This window comes from Toxorhynchites rutilus, chromosome 2 (genome assembly GCF_029784135.1).
Source record: "Toxorhynchites rutilus septentrionalis strain SRP chromosome 2, ASM2978413v1, whole genome shotgun sequence".
Lineage (NCBI taxonomy): Eukaryota > Metazoa > Arthropoda > Insecta > Diptera > Culicidae > Toxorhynchites > Toxorhynchites rutilus.
Window position 1 is genome coordinate 27143369 of NC_073745.1, and position 21301 is coordinate 27164669.

Here is a 21301-nt window from a genome sequence, read left to right on the forward strand (position 1 = left end):
GTGTTTTATACTTTAGCGGTACACACTCACAGGATAGAGACAAATCGGCAGACTCAGCCAGAGGGGCGAGTCCAACGAGACGAACGAATGAGCGTTAAAAGGGAGCGATGGCAAAAAAATACATTAGAGGCGAATGAACTGCAAAGTTTAAAGCCTCTTAAAAACAAAGAAAGAAGAAGAAAAATACATTCATTACGATTTGTTCGCTCGTTGGATTCACATACAGGCTAAAAAGGGTCCTTTTCAGGATCACAAAATTATCTTCAATCTAAAGAGTTTATTGTTTTGTTATCACTCGATATACCCATCTTGTTCGGCTAAACCTTTCTGTTTAGCGATTGCATTTGCCACTCGCCACAGCTTTCACTGTTGGAAAATTTCTTCCCATCCAGCTTGTGACATATTTTACAGTAAATTACATTCAATGGCACGTCGCATTACCACCACTCAGTATCGGATTGGAGGTAATTTTAACCTGTAATTGAACATTTGCGATGACAGTGGTACAGTGTCGACTTTCAATGTGGGGTCATAATTTGGACCCCGAACTCTATGTTTACAAAAATGTCCAACTAAATATGGCGCATTACATGTCCGTCCAATTAGCTAAATGTCGAGATAAGTGTAAATTACTGTACTTTCAATCTAGAAGCAATTTAAGAATTGGTGAAAATCAATAAGCTCAAAACAACTGCCAAATTCACATACTCATCATATCCTGGCAAACAAATTATGAAAAAATCAATTTGTGTTTTATTATTATTTTGGATATTGTTTTAGAAAGCATTGAACTGTATTTCCTAAACTCTTTTTTGGAAGGTTTAATGGCCCTGAAAAGCGCCTTGTTTTATGGAATGGTTCCAATTTAGAAAACTTAGTACTCGTGGTTTTGAAAAAACCCATTTCGAACGCCCTCGATGCCGCCTTGTTCTGGATTTGCCACCAAAGCAGATTGTAAAAAGAACAAACTTTTTTCTTCTGCTACCAGCTGCCGTTTTGCGATTGCGTTTGCCACTCGCCACTCGCTGCAACTGCCTGTTGTTGTCTTGATGTCCACCGAACCAAATGTGGTCTGTTCCGAATGCGGGTTTTCTTATCGTCGCGAGCAGCTTTGCCAGCTAACTCGATCACTTCGGCGGCCGAAACTATATAACGCCGGCTAGGTGGACTGGTGCACTGGTACTAACGCGCTCGGCTTAGCTACCCTTGCGGGGAAGTCCAGATCAACACGGTTCGAGCGGGATTTTGCCTTTCCCTTCACTTTTCCTCCTTTACCATGTCCAGACATGGCTGCTTGGGTTGGTTTGTTGATGTGTTGTGATGCGAACCGATGTGGTGTACGGTTTGAATGAGAATGATCGTTACGGAAGGAAGGAAGGTATTGTATAATACAGACTTTAAACTTTTGAAGTTCATTCGTCTCTAGCCTTGAGAAAGGCCCTTTGAAAACTCTACTCTACTTTACTCCAGCGCTACCACCTCCGCCCTCTTGCCTTGAGAAAGGCACTCGATCCCTCGCCGTCCAGCCCGTCCAGCAACGATGTTGTCCAGTCGGTGTCCACACAAAGAATGATCGTTACGGCAGCGGAGCGGGGATTTTTAAGCTGACTGGCTGGCTCGAGATTTACGCATGTGTGAGACTGCGACCAATGTTTCGTTCATTTTTTTCTTTTTCCTTTCCAATCGTGCTTCATTCTATTTCGCTGCTGCTCTGGTTGCCCGTTTTGGTCGGTACGATTTGAGGAGCACAAAATGGACCAATCAAAAATGGGCACATAGTGCATTTTGACAATGCTTAATATTTCACAATTATTCAATTATTTATCTCAAGAAAAATGAAATGTTATTCGTTATGATAGATGCGTAGATATATTTCCTATCAATTGATGCAAAAACCTTTGCGATCTATTGAGAAATGCTCGAGTTATAAGCGTTCCAAATCTTGCATTTTTTCCTACTTGTTCAGTGCCTAGATTTCCATTTCACCCCCTATATCTTCCGGTTAGACGTAGTCCTACGTCAAAACGTTCAGAGTCAACCTCTCTTCGGCTACAACACTGTGAGGAAATTTTCTTTTTCGTGGTTATATCACGAGATACAAACATGATATGGTGTGAAGAAGAACCAAACAAACACCACACATGCTTCCAAAACGCTCCTTCGAAAACAGACCCCAAACAGACAACTGGAAAGAGTGTCAATGACACTGCGACTTCCGGATCATGCTGACGCGCCGATGGAGGAGATGAAGGATGGATGAAGCGAGCACGAGCAGCAGCAGCAGCAATCGATCGTGCGCAGTAATGTTGTAAACAAAAAGTTTGTGTCGTGAAGTGGGTCGTGTATAACCCAAACACACATTGCTCTGGAGTGAACGACGACTCGAGCGGTTCGAGTTTGGCTTTTTATTTACGCTGATAACGAATTGTAATTGAATTTTCAAACTACGACGCTCGCATGCGCCTGTCCCTGTGTGTATGGGTCGGGAGGAAACCATGCGCTATTGTAAACAACGCGTTGTTGTGTTTATAATCATTCCCCATGATCGCAATGGGCGCGAAGGGAGCGTATTAGAAGGGAAACGTGACCAACCCAGAAAGCGTGATAAGCGCGAAGAATTTATATGCTTATGTATATGTCGGTATAAGCGCCATCGTAAGTCCATTGGTATCCAGTGCTGCCAGCAAATACCGAAAATAACTTACCGTTGATTGCTTCTGTTTGGTCTAATCATTTCGTTCATTGTACACACAATGCAAGTGTGGTTTTCTGGATCAGCTACGTCCTTCTACGGTTGCACACGTCTGAAGTGTGTGGTCGGCAGCCAAGTTTGCTCTAGACACTAAACAAAAAATCACTTGTTCCAAATAAACAACCAACACCATTAGCACTGTGTGTGTTTTATTCTTCTTTTCCTGTCTCCTCTCTGCGTCCAACGTGAGTGTTTGTTAGTTATGGTTCTTATTCCTGCTTGCCTGCCTGTCTGCCAGCCAGCCACCGTTGGCGTTGTTCCGTCCCACCGTTCAACAGTCTGTTTTCGTTCTCAGCTCGACTCTTTGGTCGACTGTAAACAACACCACACCACACACTAAGCTTAGCTTAGCCCGTATAGAAATGTTGCGAAATCAGCACATTAATTCGCTCGTTCTCTCGGCACGCCAGTGTCACTTACAACAGCCACTAGAGGAACAAATTCCTTGTCGACTGACGAAACTATAGAATTGCAATGAATCGTGAATAATCACTGGCAGGTCCTTTCTTGTTAGTTGACCACTGCTTTCGAGGACAAACGTCAACCAGAACAACAACACATCAAAAGTAACATCAAAGTATGCGATGGCCGAATAATATGGTACACCCCGATGACGGATTAGCCGAAAACAAGTAACGCCAGCAAAACAACTTCCGAACGGAACGGAGAGTCGAAATGATTATATGCGACCGAGACGAACGCGACTAACGACGATGGCGAGACGAGATGCAACGACACTCATTCGCGCTGTGAATATTCTCACTGACTGACGGTGCGCCGGCGGAGTTTTTCCGATCGGACCCCCGCTCTTCTGGCTAATTTCTCGCAGTCGCAGCACAAATAAAACATTGTGGAGGAGCTTTTTCTCGCTACGAGTGCAAAAACAACCGGGCGCACACACAAATCCAAACGCGGCGCGAGTGTCGTGTTTCTGCATTCGCGAATTTGACGAAGGCTAAGGGGGCAGACAGGAAAAAAAAGTTCTCCACACATCACCACCAACACCGTCACCACCAGGAACCCCCATCCACAAAAAAAAAACCAGCGACGGGCAGCAGCGTGTGTGAATGTTTCTGATGATTACTACCACAGCAGCCGGGTCGTATGCTCCACCATCAGCAGTTCCACTTTCCGTTCGTTCCACACAGCCAGACGCGATCGAAGTGTGTGCGTTCGCCTGGCGATCTACCTCCTTCGTGTATACACATTGTTTCAACTCCACCGAGTGGATGCGAATCACGCAGACAGCGTGAGAAGGAAGCTTTTTCTTTATTTCTCAGCGGTGAACGAAGAAGCGCCCTTCCGCCCTTCTTTGGCCACACAAACGGGTCAAGTTTAAGCGGCTTGCGAGCCGCAAGAATCGGAGGTTCAGATCGAGAATGTGAACTAGAAAATCAAGCTTTTGGTGCTCGCTCTCGAGATGGTCCCGTTCCGTGACGTTGATCTGTAAGAATTTCATGGAAGCATGTTTGACGTGACGCTGCCGTTACTTTCGTTACTTTCCGATGACGTTCCGTGCAATAGGAATGGGCCCCTGAACTGCCCATGTTTGTAAAGGAGACATAAACGACAAAATGAGCAAAATCGACTTTTTCGCTGTTTCGCATTCTACACAATGTAATACGTTTGCTCAACATGCAAACAAAAAGTTTTTGTTCGAAAACATTTGAGCAGTTTTGAAAAAACGTTTCCGAAAAATCACTGTTTGTCCGCATAACAGACGTAGTTTCATACAGCTTTCATACATCGTTCGAAAATCAACAATTGTCAGTATTATGTGCTATAAGCTAAATCTACATTTGAATCACATTCTTTGTAGAGTCCAAACAAGTCTGTCACGATAGTGTCTTATTACTTAGTGTTTCCTAATAGATGAATATAAGAAACCATTGAAACGCAGCTCATATAATTACTATTTTCTGTACACGATGAACAAAGAGAAGCAATTGTGTTTTTTAATGTTATAATTACCTAAATTTCTGCATTTGAATCTTCAAGTAGATAATAAAACATTCAGATCAGTAGTAAAATTAAAATAATATTGGCTCTTAGCATTATAACTCCTCGGATTCAACATTGAATTATTCCACATACTCAGCATTTACTCATACCGTTGGAGTAAGTCACTCCACCATCTTTATGCGATTGATCGTGATATCGGTAAATCATGTTGCTTAAACTGACCAGACGTCCCGCGTTACGCGGGACTGTCCCGCATTTCAACAAAATGTCTCGCGTTAGATTCCGTCCCGCGAAACGTCCCGCATTTGGCAAAAGAAACGAAAATGTCCCGCGATATCAACATATTTCAATATCACAATTTGATCATGTTGATTTTCTTAAACGGATGAACCTCAAAAAAAACTTTTATTTGGCAGACTGTTCAAGCGCGCTTCAAATGCATCCAATGATTAATACGTTGAGCTGGTTTCATCGCACCGACATTGGGCTTTTTGTTTAGAGAGTGTCAAAACTGGAAGCGACAGCAAAAAAATTGGAAAATGTTTTTATAAAAGTGTCCTATTATCCGCAGGGACCAACGTGAGTCAGACGAAAAGTTCATCTTTGGTCCCCTAGCTCGGTCAGGGATTAACGTTTTAAATAAGCCGGAAGAACTAGTGTATACTCGACAGGATGATGGCAGAGTTCTTTGATGAAGTATCGTAAACGAAGCGCTGGGCGGTCTTACGGAAGTTGGCCGGAACCTGAGCCATGGCCGACGAAAGAATTGTATATCGGCGTGTTATTTTACCTTTTCGTGTCTTTGGTGGTCGTCTGTCTCTCTATTTTGGCTATTTGCCCAAAAGTTTTCTATCGGCTACAGCTGGGGAATGTTGCGAAGGTTGGTGGTCTTCGCGATAATGTTTATCTCCAGCCGATTGGCTATATCTGGCGGACACAACCTCAAGATGTCCAACTCCTTCGCTGTGGGGTGGAGCTTGCAGTATGGAAAAATCATCAAGTTGCTCTACAGTCCTGTTGCTGCGAATCAACAGCCTTGAATCATTTTTGGTGTAGACCCAATAAACGTGAGATTTAAAGAAAATTTGTTCCTTTAAATTCCTATTAATTACCATCCAAAATTAGTCCATTCTTTTGATTGCATACGTTAGCACTAAAATCGATGAAAAATGAATTGGAATTTTCGAGCATTCCATTCGGAAATTTGAAGAAATTTGTAGAATTTGAATCGTGCTTGCCACGCGTAAATGCTCTGATTGAGCGAGTGATTTTCGGGCGTAAACAAAATCTAAACCACCGAAAAATCACAACTGAGTGCCGATACTCAGAAAGAAATAATACTGATCAGTTTAGACTCGCTAAACTATGGGTTATGTTCACATAACGTTTTTTTTGTGTCCCGCGTTAGACCTCTGACCATCTGGTCACTTTAATGTTGCTAAAATTACCAACATTGCATATTGCCTGTTGCTGAAGATTCGGATTCCCCGAAGCAAACTTGATTTTTGCTCAAAGTTAGCTCGAAGCTGTAAACATATTTGTTGTAATTTATATGCTTACAGAACAATGGACAATTACTTACTTTTAATCTTCACAAATAACAACAAACAGCAACAAATACAATTTGACTTATTCTGCGTTTAAGAAACCTAGGTTTCAACTTAATTTAGTATAAGTAGGAATAAATTTAGATGTAATAGGTATATTCTTACTTTGCATGCAAATTTTAGGGTATTATAATAACTTATGTGTTTACTCTGTGTATCCTATTGTTGTAATGGAACCTTTTTTTTCTTTGTGTGGAATACTATTGTTTTGTATGTCTTGTGTGTAAATGTTGGCAATGCATGCGTTAGGCGAACGGTCGAGGGGTCTTTGCTAACTTTGCTAATCCTAACAGAGTATTCTTCAGGAAAAAAGTACCATCATAGACTCGCAACAAATCAAGAGCACCTTTTCCAGACATTTCACTAAATTTCTTCCAAACGTTTTTGATTTTATCCGATAACAACTGAAACCACCGACGGAGACGTTTTGACTATTATCGGAATTGTAAATACTAACGCTACAAACAGAGCAACCTGGTGATTACGTCTAGCTATGCGAACAAATGTTCATTGAAACGATTGATTGCCGGCATAAATAGACGCAAGCGTCTTCCAAATGGAAAACGTATGTTAAAATCCGCAAAATCACCTAGGCCCTCTTTTTTCCGATCATATCCTTCAACTGGACAGACCATTTCATCGGAAATTTGCATGGTTATGGTTGTAGACCAAAAAACAACAGAAATGCTTTTTCCCAACACTAATGGTGTTGTCGATTACGTCTCCTATGCAATCATGGGCAGTGAAGGGGTATTCGATAACTATTCTGTGGGAACATATTGCCCACCAAAATCGCGAATTTTATCGGATTTTCTTAAAACTACAGAGTACCTTCGATGTAACGTACATTTCGCTTTCAAAATTGTAAGTTGTATCGAATTGCACGTTATACCGAAGCATAATAAAGAACTCACAAACGTAGTCTATAATGCATTATTGTGTTGTTGTTTTAGTAATGTTTGTGAATAAATTCAATCAGAAAACGAAGCCAGCCTTTCTCATGTTATTTCCCTTCATACTGTTGATTAAAGCTTTATTTAGATTCATTTAGATCCATTTAGAATCCGGAATCACAAAACCAGTTGTATTTCGGAATTGATTAAAAGTACAAAACATGTTTTAACATCACAATACAAATAATTCATTGTTCTTTCATAAAAAAAATTACATTTTTTTCCTTTACACTTTGAAAATATGTACGTTATATCGAGGTAAAATGTACGTTATATCGAAGTTTCAGGAATTAAAGGAATTAAAAGACTACTAATTAGCTATGATTTGCTTAATTTATTCTATTCAATTTCCACTCTCAATCCGAACGCCCGCACTTTTTTTCCACTCTTTTTACCCATCCAATTAAACACAACAAACTTTTCCTCTTTTTTAATAGTACTCTACCAAATTTTCTCCAACTCCAGCCCTTTTATATAACTTTGGGTTGCCAATGATGTGCTTCATGATAGCCCAAAATGTTCCAATAGAAGAATTTGATTGGTTCATCGCTTTTGGCCAGGGCCCGAAATCTACGAAGGTGAAAAATGAATGAACTCTACTCTCAGCAGCTTCGCTTCGACTAGAATTGCTTCGGCAGTCGCCCACAACAAAAAGTAACTTGACTAGAAAATGAATTGACTAGCATTGACTAGCGAGGATGACTGGTGACCTAGTCCAGTCAGTGGTTATTTTACCTGACTCGACTAATGAATACAAATCTGCCTCTTCATTCAACTGACTTCGATCCACATTTATACTCCCCTAGGAACGAAATGTATACCCGCGTACGCAATATTATTTCTACGTCCATATAAAGAGGAACGAAAGCATGATTTCTGATGCAAAAAAAAAGTTACCCCATCAATGGACGGTTAAATTTTTACCCATCGTGAACTCAAAACAACGAACTTAGACATTTATCAAGTTTGCTACAAAGATCCTCGCGTTAGTATTAGTAAATAGAGTGCAAAATAGCGCGCACACACACACACACACTGCACGATATTTTATACGTGTGAGTAAATTTCGTGTACAATAAAAAAGAATCTAGCTCACCTGTAGCGTATGTCAAATCACGTTGAACTCAAACATCGATGCATGCACACGTACATGGGAGAGAGAAAAAGAGGAACGAATTCGTTTTGGGGGAAGTCACTTCCCAAATGCAATGATGACAATTTGACTGGGAAGAATGAAATTATATAGTCGATTCGGTAGAGAGAGATAGCGACTAAAAAATAGAGATAGCGAAGCCAAAAGTCATTATCAACTGACTACGGATATAGTCAGTCAAATAGTCAGCTGACTATCCTCAGTTGACTATGACTATGTAGAGCCCTGCTTTTGGCACAAAATGGTTCCTTCTACACTTTGTAAACATGTAGTCCAGAACGTTTCATAGTTTTCTGGACATAACCGACTTGGATTCAGGGCTGGACTCGTGGAATCGTGGCACAACTTTTTTTGAACCCCTTCACTTCATCAGCTTGTAACTATTCTAGTTATTAAAATTTTTTTCCGTTCATTTTTTTGTTAAAAGACAGATGAACAAATAATGATATAATGGATCGTAAAAATACTCTTTGTTTTATTTTTACGGAGCTCGAAAAAACGCCCGAATTCGTGCCTCTACACTAGAATACCCCTTAAACGGAAACCGAACGCATCAGTTCGGGGTGTGGCTAAAAAGTTGCATGTGAGCAAGACTTTCGTGTAGAATAGCAAAACTCGAGCTGGACTACGTATATTTAAGGTTCAGAACTCCCCAATCCGTGACGAGAAACAGAATACACTTGAAATAAGCCGTGCCCGGTAGTTGTACGAACAGAAGTTAACGAAACCACACTGCTGCGTAATAGCTTACGAGACATATGTGATGGCGAAGTTCAACCAGATTTCAGGAAACCTGTATGTTACTGCCAAAGATAAGTTGGATGTTCCCGAGAACCTCCGGACACAGCAGAAGTCAAAGTTCGTCGAGAAATTCTTAACCCTTTCCCGTACATTGAGTCTCATTCGAGGTGTACTTGCATAACTCGCTAGAACGCTCAGCGGAGTAGTGAAATATCTTGATGTGTGACGTATTAAATAATACGGGAAGGGGTTCTTTTGGCAAGAGATTCATACTTGCTGCGAGCGGAGTACACCTTTCGATACGCAAGCACCATAAATGAACAGGAGTACTTAGAAGAGTATCTCCGGCTTCCCTTCTCCTGAAGGCTCACGACGGTCCGATAGCATCGACGGTCTTATATCCGGATTTGGCATCATGTCACTACACGGAGGACGTGAACTCCCCAAACACTCCGGAACTGTGCCCAATAGCAAAATACTGGTGATCAATGTAGAAGAAATGAAGAAACCATAGGATGCAAATATTTGTGATCGTTCTTGTTGACATGACAGCTTTTTTTCCGGATCTTCGCTTCCGATCAGCATTCAGACGTTCTTCGAACCGTTTTTTAATATCAGACATCTTGTTATTCGCGATTCCAAATATATGCAAACAAAATATCATTTCTTAGGTCGTGCAGAACCTTGTGGCTGGGGTTAAGGCCAAGGTTTGTGTTGTTGCAGAATAACTACGTCCACGCAACAATCATCAGCGATGGAGATCGATCCACGGTCGAAATAAGATCGATTCATCCATACAACTGCTCTGCTCCGCAAGAAACATCGGGCTGCTGTTCTATAAATAACTCAACAATGATCAATCAACTGTCTCCGCTGTCCAGTCTAACTGGATAATGGATGAACAGAAAGAAGACTCTTGCGCCTAAATGGCTACTGTGTGAATGTACCATATGCAATTGTATAGAAGGGAATACTCTAACGCCGAAAAATGGCAACTGTGTAATGTGCTAATTATAGATATGATAAACATGTGACATGTACACGATTAAAATTCGGCTCTATCACAGCTAAAATGCTAATGAGCCTAAAATAAACAAAAAAAAAAGAGATAAAACTAACTTTAACCATTTCTTTTTACTCCCTGCAAATTTGGTGATAATCGGGTAAAAACTCCAATTTTGAGAATGAATTTTGTGTATGTGCGGATTTTAAACGATACACCCTTTATCTCACGATGTAGAGACGCTTCGATTTGATCTTGAAGGGGTCCAAGCTCAATCGAACGTCAATCGCATTTTGTGTAAGGATGAGAAAGTTCACCTCAGTTTTCTGATTCTGATATCGGTATAGAATGGACAATATGCTTGCAATTCCTTTCGTGCAGTCTTCAGAAAACATACGCTGCGCTGCGCTCGAATTTAATTTTCATCAGCGCGCGTTCATAACAAACACGTATTCTCTCTTGGTACAAAATGCACCAAACTCAGAAACAAGTGAGCGCAAAATGAACACGGCGCATAATTCAGATACTTAACATCACTTCTCACTTCTGTGATGCCTGCCTCATTTTAAACACACACACACACACACACATCAAATTCTAGTCAATGGAAGTCGTGCCTACTATGGGCTCCGCAAATCCGTGAGGTCCAACAAACTCCGACCTCGTGCGAAGTGTACCATGTACAGATCCATAATTCGACCGGTTGTTCCCTATGGGCACGAAGCATGAACGATGCTTGAAGAGGACTCATAAGCGCTTGGTGTTTTCGAACGCCGAGTGCTCAGAACAATATACGGTGGTGTACAATAAAACGGAGTATGGAGAAGGAGAATGAACCACGAACTGGCGCAACTCTACGGCGAACCCAGCATCCAGAAAGTCGCCAAAATTGGACGAGTGCGATAGGCAGGGCATGTTGCAAGATTCCCGGACAGCAGCCCTGCAAAGATGGTGTTCGCATCGAATCCGGTAGGAACAAGGAGAGAAGTCCAGCGAGCGAGGTGGTTGGACCAGGTGGAGCAGGACTTGGCAAGAATCGGGGCAGCCGGAAGTTGCAGAACTGCAGCCATTGATCGGGTTTATTGGTGAAAAGTAGTGAATAAGATCTAATCTCAATGAGATGTAGAGTCATAGTAAAGAAATAAATAAAAACATCAAATTCTAGCGCCCCTTTTGTCTTCGCTCGTTCTAAGCTAAGCATAAAAACAACAGCGCGCCTCCATACCAACCGTATACGCTTGTGTGATGGAAAATGACTCAACAGAGTAAGCATAGCAGACAAACCAGATTCGAGCGCGGTTTAGAACTGGGTATATAAACCCGTGTAAGGATACGGTGCAGAAAGGATGTTCGAACCTTAAAGCGAACGGTGTTGACAACAAAACATTTCAACTATGTTTCGGTGCGCGTTGATTCGCCCGAGCGCATGTGTGCGCAAGGAGTGAGAGTTCAACTTGCACTAAAAAGGTTGCACATCAGCACCGCGCTGCATTCCAAAGTCTGCTTTCGTGAATGAATGGATTACTTCTGTTTGAAATTATTTCTTTTTGGCGATTTCAGACCTGCCTACTTTCACTGCGTGGACAACTGTCCATACCTGTTCTGTAAATTTTGTAAGGACCGTGAACATTTGACCATCTGCTAACTACACCCCACCCCCTTCCAAGCTGTCTACGCTAAGTATACTGACCCTTAACAACATAACAGTTCGGAAAAGTTCATAAGGTTGACGTCTAGATGGCGCCTCTTGCAAAAATCTACTTGACTATCACAAAGCACCATCTTTCAATGGATACGTGTCAAAATTTGACAGCAATCGGTCGATTGGTTCGCTAGCTACAGCATTGAAAGTGAAGCAACTTTTATGATTGTGAAAAAAATGGAAAAATCACAAATCAATGAAAACGATGGCAAAATTGCATGAATTGGGCTTCTACATGCTTCCGCATCCACCGTATTCTCCAAATCTGGCCCCCAGCAACTATTTTCTATTCGCAGACCTGAAGAGAATACTCGCTGGCAAGAAATTTAAGATCGATAATGAAGTGATTACCGAAACTGAGACCTATTTTGAGGAAACACCGAAAGAGTACTACACCCAAAGTAAATTTTTAGCACATTTTATGGCATCCCGATTTATTACATTAAATGAGCTGAAAGATAACAGAAAATGTTCTACTCCCCAATATATATATATATATATATATATATATATATATATATATATATATATATATATATATATATATATATATATATATATAATTTGTATAATATATATGCTAGAGCCAATATGAGCGAGCGAAACAGAAGACACATTTAAATGAAAGCATATGAAAGCTTTTCGTATAGTTTGCCAAATACACGGCCCAGACAGAGAAAGATATTTTTTCGTTCATGTTCTGCTGTATCCTCTTAGAAAACACTTTCCAGCTTCATTTTATGATGAGGTGTAATATTATCACGATTCTATATAACAGCGCTGGCAGCTATATGGATAGCGTGGTCGGGTGAAATAGCATTGTATTCCAGTCGGCCTTGGTTCGATTCCCGTTGACGTCGTATGGACCTTATTTTGGCACAATCCCGAATGAAATGAGAAAAGAAAACAGAAAGAGTTGTCTGCTCGCATACATACAAACCATTTTTGAGCTATTAAAACAGCTCATTATTTGCGCATTTGACTCTTCAGCACACAAAATGGCATCATTTCTGCCAAAGATGAAGTGTTTTCAGCCAACGCTAGTTTGGGTGTATTAAAATGGTATCAAGTTGCAAGATCGCTATAATCGCTTATCGCCCTCGAAGGTAATTATGTTGAATAATAAAATTTGCAAAAAAATAGTGTTACTGTGTTACCTTATAAACTTTTCAGCCGAACTGTTACGACCGTTTATCAATCATGAAAACCCAAGAATACGTAGCCTACTGCAACTGTACTCTGTAAGTTCATAACTTTCCCATCGTAGTGTCCGTCTTACCCAGCAATCTGTAGTATTTTTTTTTGAAACCCTAGATTCGTTGTCCTTAATTTTAAATTTGTATGACTACTGCGATTAAAAAAGCATTATCTGATTAAACATTGGGATTACAGCTTAGGGTATCCGTCTGTACCTACTTACCCTTACACTCAGTTAACCATTGCAGTCCGGCATCAAATATAAGGGAATGACCTTATTACACTTATGAACCAAAAGCATCATTCGGTCTTATGTTGAAGATCATTTTGATAGAAACTGCAAAAGGCTAACGGAAGAGGTACGACGAAGAAATACGCCATTCAAGTGTGAAGGCTACTCGAATCGTCCAATTGGTTCAACAACGGAGAGATCAGAGAAAGTCACTCGCATTTTCTTCAAAAAAGTTTTAAATATGGTAACTAAACCCCAACAAAAAGAGACGCATGAAAGGGGCAATACGGCAACCCACAATCGGCTGTTGTGCCGGCAAATAAAAGCAAAACTGGAAGTTCCACCAATAATGCGAGGAAAGTGAATGTTGACAAATATCCCTAAGCAGAACCGTATCTATTTTCTAGAAAGTACATATTTCTTGGAAGGGAGAAAAGCGAAATGTGGTATTTTTTTTTTACTAAAAAGAAGTCTAATCTGAGTAGTTCGTTCGGCTACGGCTGCTATTGGCATGATCTGAAGCACGAACGAGGCAAGAATAGAATGAATGGGGTCAAAACGAAATTTCGGAGGTGGAAGTTACTAGAGAAAAACTAATGCTGAAAGTAATATGTGATGTTTTAGAAATGTTCTCACAACTGGGAACAAAGATAATACCATGTGTTGTCGAACCCCTCGTTCAACGAGCGATAACCATGACGAAAGATGCGATGAGCATCTTAGCGAAACTAAGATGGAATAGTTACCTGTAGAAGAAAGAAAAACAAATAAAAAATTTAGAATTGTTGCGTTGGTTGCTTGGAAGAATTTGAAAAGTAATTGAAGAAGATGAATATTGTGGATGATTTGGTAAAGTTTAAATTCGATCAGATTTTCAGAACAATTGGAGACTGTGTCGTGGGCGACTTTGGAATTACCGGAATGGACTAGTTCATATAGAAACTTGGAAAAGTAGAAGATAGTATGTAGATGCATTTTTACACTGTGGAATGCGTTTTGCTTACACGGTCTACAAAAGCGGGTACAAATGCAACGTTTTGGCTCGGTTATTCAAGACTGCATGCCCTTTCTCACTGAACTTCTACGCATTCCGTTTGATGATTAGGCAAAATGTTGATAACTATTTGCTGCGATAACTACTATCATAATGCATGAATTGACCTAAATTGGGATTTGTTTGCAATTGAATTCGTAAATTGTTTCATTAATTCACTAGTTTCATCTAAATTTTAATCAACAGCTCTGCGTAGCGGCGATATCGTACCCAATGAGGAGCATTCGAAGTGCGATTATTGCTAATTGAAAAAACACAAATGATTGCTAAGCCAACGGCAGTCCTACGTCAACTTTGTGGTTATATCATAGGTATAACGCATCCATAGTTTTTAAGAAAAATGCATATGGATATGGTAATTTTCGTAACAATCCGTGGATCATTTTTCTTTTCTTTAATAACGAAACTTCTGAGTGATGAAACCATATTCTGAAAGAATAAGGATCAATAAAATAAGAAGATACATAAAACTTGTTCCTTTTCGTATGGTTTCAAGCAGTGCCGAAAATATTCACGTTCACAACATTCAAATACGGCGAATTTCAGCCTGCCTTATATTGATAACCTACTGCTCAAGCGAGAGTCGATCAATATGAAACAACAATATCAATGAACACCAGTGGAATGAACAACAACATCAGCTTGCTATGAAGTTCATTTTTCATTTGCATCTTCATTTTGGTCATGATATTCGTAACGCCGAAATTGAAGATCATTGCGTGTTAGTGAAAATCAAAGCATAAAATTCAACGTCAACCAATTGAGAGTGAAATCGATAACACAGAATTCTTGTTTTTGGCGACTTTGGCAATGGAATGTATAGTATAACTCTTGCCATGTTTTATGATTCTACTCACGATTGGCCGGAAATGTCATACACCAATTATATGGGCAATGGGTGACAATAACAGACGAGCGGAAAACGAACATAATCTTGTTTTGATTTCCGGTTTAATGATACTGGCTCTAAATGACCAGCAATGATATAAAACCCCTACGATACGGGTATTGGACGAAAGGGCATCAACAGCAGAAGGCGAATATGCCATTTTGGAAAAGAAGATGATGGCTTCCGGTTCATTGAAACATTGAGCGAAATGGCGGTAGTAAAAGAGCATAGAGCACGCTCGACATTCTTCCAAAAATGCAAGTAAAGTGACGAACCAGCCAAAAAGTGTTGAAAGTCACTATAATATAAAGTGACCAGATAGTCAGAGGTCTAACGCGGGACACAAAAAACAAAACGTTATGTATATACATTATATGAACATAAACCATAGTTTAGCGTGTCTAAACTGATCAGTATTATTTTTTTCTGAGCATCGGCACTCAGTTGTGACTTTTCGGTGGTTTAGATTTTGTTTACGCCCGAAAGTCACTCGTTCAATCTGAGTATTTACGCCTGGCAAGAACGATTCAAATTCTACAATTTTCTTCAAATTACCGAATGGAATGCTCGAATTTCATCGATTTTAGTGTTAACGTATGCATTCAAAAAAAAAGGACTAATTTCGGATGGCGATGAAAGATAATTTATAGGAACAAATTTTCTTTAAATCTTACGTTTATTAAGTCTACAACAAAAATGATTCAAGACTGTTGATTCGCTGCAGCAGCATTGTCAAGCAACTTGATGATTTTTCCATACTGTAAGCTCCACCCCACAGCGAAAGAGTTGGACATCCTGAGGCATTTTGTGTAAGCAGATACAGCCGATCTGGTACTTACAATATCAACTCTTTGCCGCTTCTTAAGCCGGGAGATCGAAGCAACCGGTCGAACGGTGAAGAAGAATTTGGCCAAAATGGACATTTTGATGCGGAAGCATCAGACGAGACCGGCCGTATCTGAGCAGCAGGCAATCCCCTAGACGGAGTAGCTTGAGATGCTGGTGAAAAACTTCTTTCCGGCGAAAGAAGTGAAAAACTTCTTTCGTACTCATACTGAAAGACGAGACGTACTTGATGCTTGAATTCAACGAATGGCAGGGGACCGGGTACTTTACGTTCCCCAGGTAAGCGATGATGTCGAATATATCATTCACATCAAGTCCTCGAAGAAGGTCCTTCTCTGGCAGACGTGAAGGGAATGTCCAAGATAACGGGGAGATATATAGTACGAAGTGCCGGCCGGAGTCGGGAAGGTTATGTGGTCTTTATGCCGAACCTGGGATCAGCCCATTATGACAAAAGATCACTGGAGGATGGATCGGCTGGAGATAAACATTGTCGCGAAGACCACCAACCTTCCCCAGCTGCGTCCGATAGAAAACTTTTGGGCGAATGGCCATAATAGAGAGACAGACTACCACCAAAGCCACGAAAAGATAAAATAACACGCCGATATACATCTTTTGATCGGCCGTGGTTCAGGTTCCGGCTAACTTCCGTAAGACCGCCCAGCGTTTCATTTTCGATAATTCATCAAACAACTCTGCCTCTTCCTGTCCAGTATACACTAGTTCTTCCGGCTTATTTAAAACGTTAATCCCTGACCGAGCTAGGGGACCAAAGATGAACTTTTCGTCTGACTCACGTTGGTCCCTGCTGATCAATAGGGGACTTTTATAAAAATCATTTTCCAGTTTTGTTGCTGTCGCTTCCAGTTGACACTGTCAGTGCGATGAAACCAGCTCAACGTATTAATCTTTGGATGCATTAGAAGCATCCTTGAACAGTCTGCCAAATAAAAATTTTTGCAATATATTGATATCACGGGACATATACATCAGCAAGCCGTGGAATAAAGGTGACGTATAATTTTTATCATAACGAATATTTCAGATTTTCTTTGTGATTTTTCTTTCTCTAAGACATTTCAGCGTTTTGAAAACCTTTTCCGGAAGAAATAGTGCAGTTACTGGACCCATTTGTTCAGCGAGTGAAATTCCCCGAAGAAGATATTCGATTTTTGCATTTTCAAGTACTTTCGGTGTGTGAAGCTGTATTGAACCTTGGAACAGGATTTTTGAAGATTTCTTGCCACTGGAAAATATAAAGCAGCTAAGTTTTTGTTTTGTTTTATTCTATTTATCTGTTTCTTTATTTATTAATTTTTTTTTTTTTTAATACATATATAATTATTTTAACTTCTGTGCGTGTTAGACGTTTTATGCTCTTTCTACTCTCAGTTTTGTTTCACAAATTTTTCTAAATGGAGGGGAACGAATCCTCCGATGTTGATATGACCATCGTAGATACTCCTCATGATTGTTTTTCTGAAGTTCGTCCTTCAAAGAAAAAGAAGAATCAATTACTGTCAAATTCGACACCCAACCCAACAAAAAATTCTACACATCCAACAAATGATCCTGTTTCACTCACCTCGGTTCAAAATCCAATTAATTCTCTTCAGCATTCAATCATTGAGAATGTTCCTTCCAAGAATCTTTCTCGAATTCGACAATACCAGAACGTTTCGGGATCATCGAAAACACGTTGGGTGGTATTCTTCCGTCCTAAAGGTGACCCAAATTTGCAAAGACTTGAAGTCTAAGTACTCAAGTGTCTTGGAAATTACAAAAGTGAATAAAGACAAACTTCGTGTTGTGCTCTCGGATTGCAATGACGCTAATGCGATTGTTAATAATTCTTTGTTCACTGATGAATATCGAGTGTATATTCCGGCACACATTGTTGAAATCGATGGTGTGGTTTCGGAAAAATCTCTCCAACTAAAAGATTTCGAAAACGCAGAGGGTATTTTTCATGATGTAAAACTTCCTCATGTAAAAATTTTGGAAGTAAGATCCCTGAATACATTTTTAATGGATGGTAACGAAAAGAAATATCTCCCATCTGGTTCTTTCAGAATCTCCTTTGAGGGCACAGCTCTTCCAAATTATGTGCTCATTGATAAGCTTCGTCTTCCAGTTCGATTATTTACTCCCAAAATTATGACATGTACTAATTGCAAACAGTTAGGTCACACTAAAACCTTCTGTTGCAATAAAATTAAATGTTCTAAATGTGGAGTCGACCATGATGAAAGCACTTGCAATAAGGATGCTGATAAATGCATTCTTTGTGGAGGTGTTCCTCACACAGTTAAGGAATGTCCAAAATACAAATCCCGTTCTATTAAACTTAAACAATCACTTAAGGATCGTTCTAAGCGAACCTTTGCTGATATTCTTAAGGCAGCTTCACCTCAGGTATCCGAGGTTTCAGAAAATCGTTTCTCTGTTTTATCAGAGGATGATGAATCGGATACTACTTTCGATCCAATAATCGCGAGAAGAGCTAGAAAGAGAAAAAATACTTCCTCCTCCAAGCCTGCTAAAAAAAGAGGGTTATCCTCTAATCAACCAGAAGCTTCTTCTCATTTTTCTGCTCCTTCCAATAATAACCCTCCTGGTTGGGGACCCTCTAACTATGACGTTCATTTCCCTGAATTGTCAAGTCATTCCAGATTCGCTTCTCAATCGGCTCCTGAACCCCAATCATTTACAGGAGGTATTTCTTTTTCTTCGATTGTTGGATGGATCTTTGATATTTTCGGAATTTCAGATTCAATGAAATGTCTCATTTCTGCTTGGTTCCCTACTATCAGTCAGTTAGCTAAGCAAATGGTTTCAAAGTGGCCCCTCCTCTCCTTCATTAATTTCGATGCCTAATTTATTGAATGAGTCAGAGAAATCTACTATTTTACAGTGGAATTGTAGAAGTCTTCTACCAAAACTTGACTCTTTCAAGCAAATGCTCCATTTTCTGAATTGTGATGTGTTTGCTTTATCTGAAACATGGCTTCGTTCGGACAATGTGTTAAACATCCATGATTTCAATATTATTCGTTTAGACCGTGATGATTCCTATGGAGGAGTTCTCATAGGTATTAAAAAATGCTATCCATTTTACAGGATTTCCTTGCCTTTAGTCACAGGAATTGAAATTCTTGCGTGTCAGGCACGTATCAAGGGTAGAGATTTGTACATTGCTTCTATTTATATTCCTCCAAGTACAATGCTTAATTATCGAAACCTTGTGAATATAATTGAGCTTCTACCGCAACCTCATCTTATTTTAGGAGATTTCAACTCACATGGAATTGGCTGGGGTGAGTCTTTTGACGATCGCAGAGCTAATTCTATTTATGATCTATGCGATGAATTCAACATGACAATCTTGAATACAGGTGATATAACAAGAATTGCTCCATCACCAGGCCGCGCAAGTCGCTTAGATCTATCCCTTTGTTCTTCCTCTTTATCATTAGATTGTTATTGGAAGGTTATCCAAGATTCACATGGAAGCGATCATTTGCCAATCACCGTTTCTATTTCGAATTATTCTGAATCGTCAGGAACTATGAATGTTCAGCATGATTTATCTAGAAACATTGATTGGAAGAGATATTCTTCAATTATTTCAGAATCAGTGGCATTAGTTCATGAGTTACCCCCGTTAGAAGAGTATAATTTTCTAGCTGGATTAATTCATGATAGTGCTATTGATGCTCAGACGAAACGTTTTCCTGGGAATTAGTTTCGCAGTCGTCCTCCTAATCTGTGGTGGGATCAAGATTGTACAGATCTTTATAAAGAAAAATCGAATGCGTTCAAGGATTGGCGTAAATCGGGTTCCTGCGAACGTTACGACAATTACATTTATCTGGAGCGTAAATTCAAAAGCTTCATAAAAGCCAAAAAAAGAGGTTATTGGCGTAATTTTGTGAATGGGCTTTCCCGAGAGTCTTCTTTGAGCACTCTTTGGAGAGTTGCCAGACAAATGAGAAATTCTTCTCATTCAAATGAACAGATTGAATATTCTGAAATGTGGATTTTTGACTTTGCCAAGAAGATATGCCCAGATTCAGCCCCCGCTCCACCTCCCTTCCTGGAGGCATCTGATGATATTGCTCCTCCATTCAGTATGGCTGATTTTTCGCTTGCGCTTCTGTCATGTAACAATTCGGCTCCGGGGTCAGATAGGATCAAATTCAACTTATTGAAAAACCTTCCTGATAATGCGAAAAAACGTTTGTTAAAATTGTTCAATGTTTTTCTTGAGCAGAACGTTGTTCCACATGAGTGGCGACAGATCAACGTTATAGCTATTCTGAAACCTGGTAAACCTGCGTCTGATTATAATTCTTATAGACCAATAGCAATGCTTTCTTGCATTCGCAAATTATTAGAGAAAATGATTCTAAGTCGCTTAGACAGCTGGATAGAATCCAACAACCTTCTCTCACCTTCGCAGTTCGGGTTTCGTAGAGGCAAAGGAACTAATGATTGTCTTGCTCTGCTTTCATCAGAGGTTGACATCGCCTTGAGTAAAAAGCAACAAATGGCATCAGTGTTCCTAGACATCAAGGGTGCCTTTGATTCAGTTTCCATTGAGGTTCTTTTTGAAAAACTTCATCTAAATGGGTTTTCTCCTAAATTAAATAGTTTTCTGTTTAACCTTATGCGTGAAAAACATATGAGTTTTTCCCATGGTTCTTCGTCAGTTTTACGAATTAGCTACATGGGTCTCCCTCAAGGCTCATGTCTTAGTCCAATCCTTTACAACTTTTATGTAAATGACATTGATGTTTGTTTATCAGGTAATTGTACTTTGAGACAATATGCAGATGATTGCGTAGTGTCGGTAATGGGCAAAGACAGTATTGATCTGTATAATCCCTTGCAGATTTCTCTTGATAATTTGGTTGATTGGGCTTGTAAATTGGGTTTTGAGTTTTCTACTGAAAAGTCAGAGATGGTTATGTTTTCAAGAAAACACCATCCTACTCAACTGCAACTTAAACTTTTGGGTAGAACAATTAGGCTCTCTTTGTCATTCAAGTATTTAGGAGTTGTGTTTGACTCCAGAGGCACATGGGGTAAACACATAGGCTACTTGAAACAAAAATGTCAGAAACGAATTAATTTTCATCGATCTATAATAGGGACTTGGTGGGGGGCCCATCCTGACGACTTAATTAGGTTGTATAAAACAACCG

At 39.9% G+C, this 21301-nt stretch overlaps 1 protein-coding gene and 1 pseudogene across 7 annotated transcripts in view; one reads left to right on the forward strand and one right to left on the reverse strand.

The window, feature by feature from the left end:
• Nucleotides 1–21301, reverse strand: part of LOC129771811 (insulin-like growth factor 2 mRNA-binding protein 1) — a 280305-nt gene that overhangs the window by 71090 nt on the left and 187914 nt on the right. Inside the window, exon 1 of one of the 7 annotated variants that reach the window (XM_055775865.1) lies at nucleotides 2706–3515. The exons of the other annotated variants lie outside the window; for them this stretch is intronic. Within the exon in view, the coding sequence (XP_055631840.1) occupies nucleotides 2706–2743 (38 nt within the window). The 5' untranslated portion in view covers nucleotides 2744–3515. Of the gene's footprint in view, nucleotides 1–2705; nucleotides 3516–21301 lie in introns of those variants that run through there. 7 annotated transcript variants of the gene reach the window in all.
• On the forward strand, nucleotides 14541–14737 carry LOC129772384 (U4 spliceosomal RNA; annotated as a pseudogene).